The sequence below is a fragment of the Penaeus vannamei genome, chromosome 36 (assembly GCF_042767895.1).
Source record: "Penaeus vannamei isolate JL-2024 chromosome 36, ASM4276789v1, whole genome shotgun sequence".
Lineage (NCBI taxonomy): Eukaryota > Metazoa > Arthropoda > Malacostraca > Decapoda > Penaeidae > Penaeus > Penaeus vannamei.
Genome location: NC_091584.1, coordinates 1,644,671 through 1,649,670, shown reverse-complemented (window position 1 = coordinate 1,649,670; position 5,000 = coordinate 1,644,671). Strand labels below are relative to the sequence as shown.

The 5,000-nt window shown below is 41.1% G+C and overlaps 1 protein-coding gene across 1 annotated transcript in view; it reads left to right on the top strand.

Moving 5' to 3' along the window:
* Positions 1-5,000, top strand: part of LOC113816813 (uncharacterized) — a 7,493-nt gene that overhangs the window by 1,375 nt on the left and 1,118 nt on the right. Inside the window, exons 2-3 of the mRNA XM_070114504.1 lie at positions 2,595-2,690; positions 3,106-5,000. The exon at positions 3,106-5,000 is cut by the window's right edge and continues 1,118 nt beyond it. Coding sequence (XP_069970605.1) covers positions 2,595-2,690; positions 3,106-5,000 — 1,991 coding nt within the window. The remainder of the gene's footprint in view (positions 1-2,594; positions 2,691-3,105) is intronic.

Here is a 5,000-nt window from a genome sequence, read left to right as displayed (position 1 = left end):
ATAGTATTATTATCATTTCAACCATTATTATCAATATCATTATTGTCATTATCATCATCATTACTTTACTGATATCTTTATCATCATGACTATGACTACTATTGCTATTATTATTACTATTATGTTCACTATAATTATTATTACTATCATCATTATCAGTAATAATTATAAAAATGCTAAAATAATGATAAGGATAATAATAATGATGATAAGTTTAATAATAATAATAATGAAAATAAAAATAATAACAATAATGATAACATCATTTAATATCATTATTATTATTGTTATTGTTATTTTCATTAACATGATCATCATTATAATTATTGCCACAATTCTTACTGACATCATTTTTGTTATCATTATTATTATTATTACCACTGCTGCTATTACTACTATTATCATCATCATTTTTACCACTGCCATTATAATCATTACCATTATCATTATTATCATCATAGTTATTATTATCGTTATTGTTGTTGTTATTATTATTCTTGTCATTATTATCATTATCATTACCATTATTATCATAATCATTATTAATATCATTGTCATTATCATTATTGTTATTGTTACTGTCATTATTGATAATGTTAATGTTGTTGATTTTGTTGTATTAATACTTTTGTTGTTATGGTTGTTATTGTTATCACCATTGTTAAAGTTATTATGATGCTGATTTTGATAGTGACAATATTAATGAAATAATGATAATGATAATGATTGTAATTGGAATAATGATCATCATCATCATCACAATGAATGTTTTTTCTCATCATTATTATTATCATTATCGTCATCACCATCATCATCATCATTATCATTGCTTTTATTGTTTTTGTTGTTATTATCATTATCATTATCATGATAATCGTTACAATTATCATTATTTTTCTACTATTATTGTTATCATCATCATTATCGTTAGTATCATCATCGTAGCTGTTGCTGTTACTGTTTTTATTTATATTATTATCATCATTGTTATTATTGCAATTATTGTTCATAATATTATCACTATTATTATCATTATCATTATCACTGTTAGTAGTAGTAGTAGTAGTAGTATCATCATTATCATTATTATCATAATTCTATCATTATTGATAATGATATTGTTATTGTAGTTATCATTATTATGGTCATTATTATCCTTAATTTTTTCTTTAGCATTATCATCATCATTCTCATTTTTGATATTGTTATTATTATTATTCGTTATTATTTCATTATCATTGCTATCATCATCATTGTTGTTGTTGGTGGTTATCATCATTATCATTATTATTATAATAATAATTATCATTATTGATGATATTATTATCACTGGTAAATACTATGGTCGTGATTCTGAACAATTTTATTGTCATTATATGCATTATTGTTATTATCATTATCTTTTATATTGTTTTATTATTATCATTGTTATTACTCTTGTTATTGTTATTATTGTGATTGTCATTATTATCATCATTACTACAATTACTACTACTCATATTATTGTCATTATTATCAATATCATATAATTGTTTTCATGATCATAGTTATCATTATCAATATCGTCATGATTCTTATTATGTTCATTTTCAACATAATTAGAATTATCGATCTTGTATCAATTCTTAATTCATTTATCCTTAATTCTCTCAGTTATCATTTGATAAACTTACTAATTGCTTATTTATTAATTTATCTACTTATCTATAAAGTAATAAGCCGACGATTATTCGCCCTCTTTATCTCTAGTAATTATTTGATTAAGTTATTATCAACTTATCTATATATCGATCTTTTTATCTATCTATCTATTTATCTATTCGTCTGTACAGTAAGAAGACGAAGATTATCATCCCTCTCTATCTCTAATAACTATTTGATAAAGTTATTATCTATCTATCTATCTGTTTATCTATTTATCTACTTATTCGTCTATTGAGTAACAAGCCGACGATAATTCGCTGTCTTTATCTCTATTAATCATTTGATTAAGTTATTATTTATTTATGATAGAAAAACCCACAATGCAAAAAATAAATTTATTGTAGTTTTTGCATTGTGTTTTTTCTACCATAAGTATCAACACGATGGAGTTTTTCTATCTATCTATTTATGTATCTATCTATTCATGTATCTATCTATGCGTGTATCTATCTATGTAAGTATCTATCTATCTATGTATCTATCTATCTATGTATCTATGTATGCATCTATGTATGTATGCATCTATGTATGTATCTATCTATGTATGTATCTATCTATGTATGTATCTATCTATTTATGTATCTATCTATTTGTCTATCCATTTATGTATGTATCTATTTATGTATCTATCTATTCATGTATCTATCTATTTATGTATCTATGTATCTATCTATTTATGTATCTATGTATCTATCTATTTATGTATCTATGTATCTATCTATTTATGTCTGTCTATTTGTCTATCTATTTATGTATGTATCTATTTATGTATGTATCTATTTATATGTATCTATTTGTCTATCTATCTATTTATTTATATATTTGTCTATCTATCTACCTATCTATTTATTTATCTATCTATTTATCTATATCTATCTATCCGTCTGCAGAGCAACAAGCCGCTGATGGAGAAGAAGCGACGCCAGAGAATCAACCGCTGCCTCAACGACCTCAAGACGCTGGTGTTGGAGGCCCTCAAGAAGGATGTGAGTAGGCGGGGCTTATGCGCTGCTGTTGGCGTCCGGCGTGGTTGGGCGTGTGAATGGGCGGGTTTGGGGGGGGGGGGGGGGAGTGTTGTTGTTGTTTGGTGGTGGTGGTGGTGGTGGGGTTGTGTGTGTGTGTGTGTGTGTGTGTGTACGGTGTTGAGTTTTTTTGGTTTTGTTGTATGGTTGTGTGTGTGGTGTTTTTGGTTTTGTTGTGTGTGTGGTGTTTTTTGTTGTTGTTGGTGTTGTTTTTTTCGTTGTTGTTGTTTTGTATGTGTGTGTCTGCTTGTGTTTTTGTTTTGTTTGTGCTGTTTTTACTTATATTATTCTCTCTCTCTATCTGTCTATCTCTTTCACTCACTTCCCTCCCTGCCTCTTTCTTGTTGACATTAACACGCTCTCTCTGCCTCTCCCTCAGCCCTCCCGCTACAGCAAGCTCGAGAAGGCGGACATCCTGGAGATGACGGTGCGCCACGTGCAGGCACTCCATCGGCACGACCTCGTGGGCGTGCGAGGCCGAGTGGCGGGCGGCGACGAGAAGGGCAAGTACCGGGCAGGCTTCACTCAGTGCGCCGTGGAGGTGACACGCTACTTGGCCAACATGGGCGGCAGCGTCCCTCATGACCTCCAGGCCAAGGTCATCGCTCACCTGAACTCGGTCACCAAGAGTCTCATGGGTCAAGCCTCCGGAGTGCCTGCGGGGAGCGGGTTGGCCTCCGGCAGCTCTAGCGTCGTCGTGGGCGGGGGCGTTGTCACCCTCACGCCCTCTGCCCCTCCGCCTTCCACTGCCTCCTCCTCGGCCCCTCTGGCGCCGCCTCTCGTCGTCACCACCGTCGCGGACTCAAGCACGACCTTGGCCGGCCTCTCGGAGCGGTGTCCAGCCACGTCGGGTGAGATCCCCGCCAGGCGCCTGGGCGAGTCGACTGTCATGGATGCCACGCCCTCACAGGGCCCTGTCACGGTTGGCGCCGGTGTGACCCTCGTTCCCGCTCGGCTGGCGTCTGGTCAAGTGGCACTCGTTCTTCCCCCCGGGACGACACTGCCCCCGTACGATGCCCCGCAGTCGGTAGCCCCCACGAGCAAGTCTTCGCTCGAGTCCGTTGGCTCTTCCTCCTCGAACTTTGGCGTGTCGAGGCTCGAGGACTCGTCGACAGACTACTCCAGCATGTCCCTCTCGACTCAGCTGTCGTCGACGCCCTCGTCCTTCGGGGGGCCTCGCATCGTGACCCTCACGAGCCGCCCTCACGAGGGGTTTCTATACAGCGTCTCTGAGGCGTCCTCCGCCCCCTACACGACGCCCTTCAAAGGCCCTTTGGGGTTCGCGGACGTTCCTCCCTCTTTTCTTCCGCCTCCGCCTCCCCTCCTTCCGCTGCCTGAGGACGACGCCTCCTCCTCCGTGGACGCCCTTCAGGAGACACCTTTCCCTCCCGCTCCATCCGGCCGGGAACAAAGCTCCTCCTTCTCCTCCGCCGAAAAGGGAGGCCCGGCGCTCTCCACGGACGCGTCTCGGGGCGTCGGCGAACACCACGGCGAAGCGAGACTCGTCTCTTCTGAGGCTTCTGCGGAAACGTGTCCAAGACTCGTTCCTTTCCACTCGTCCCCCAGCTTGAAGCTTTCCGTCAGCTTCTCAGACTCGAGTAAAGCAGAGAGTCAGAGAGCGTCCTCATACCTGAGCCTGTACTCTGACCCAGCCTCAGCTGCCCCGGTTGTCCGCCCGACGCCCACGTTGCCAGAGGGCGTCGCCTTGCCGTCCTCTCGCCCAGAACACGCCCAGGGGACACCCTCGCTGTACCCCCTTCGTCCTGATAGCTCCTGCTCTGTCCAGCCTCCAGCAGCGACGTCCTACAGGTCGTCCTTCGTCACTGTTGTCTCGTCCTCCGTATCTTCCTCATCAACGAGCGTCTCGTCAGCTCCAAATGCTCCTTCGGCGCCCATTGTTTCGTCGACTTCCGGTGCTCCGGCGAGTCTCAGCGTCTCAACGGCTCCTAGCATCCCATCCATCCTTTACGTGTCGTCAACTCCCAGTGTCCTACCAGGGAAAGGCATCCCATCCAGCCCCAGTGTCCCCTTGAAACCCGGTGTCCCAGTAACTCCCAGTGCCCCGACAATGCCCTATCACCCTTCATCTCACAGCGCCCTGCCGACGTCCACAGTCCAGCCAACCTTCAGCCTTCCACCCGTGATCACGTTCCCCCCTTCGCCCCTCACCCCCTCTCCGTCAACCGCCCTTCCATCCACTTCAGACGCTCCCCCAACGCAAGTAACCTCCTCCTCCGTCGCGCCTCCTTCGTCCTCCATTCTGGCATCGCTCTC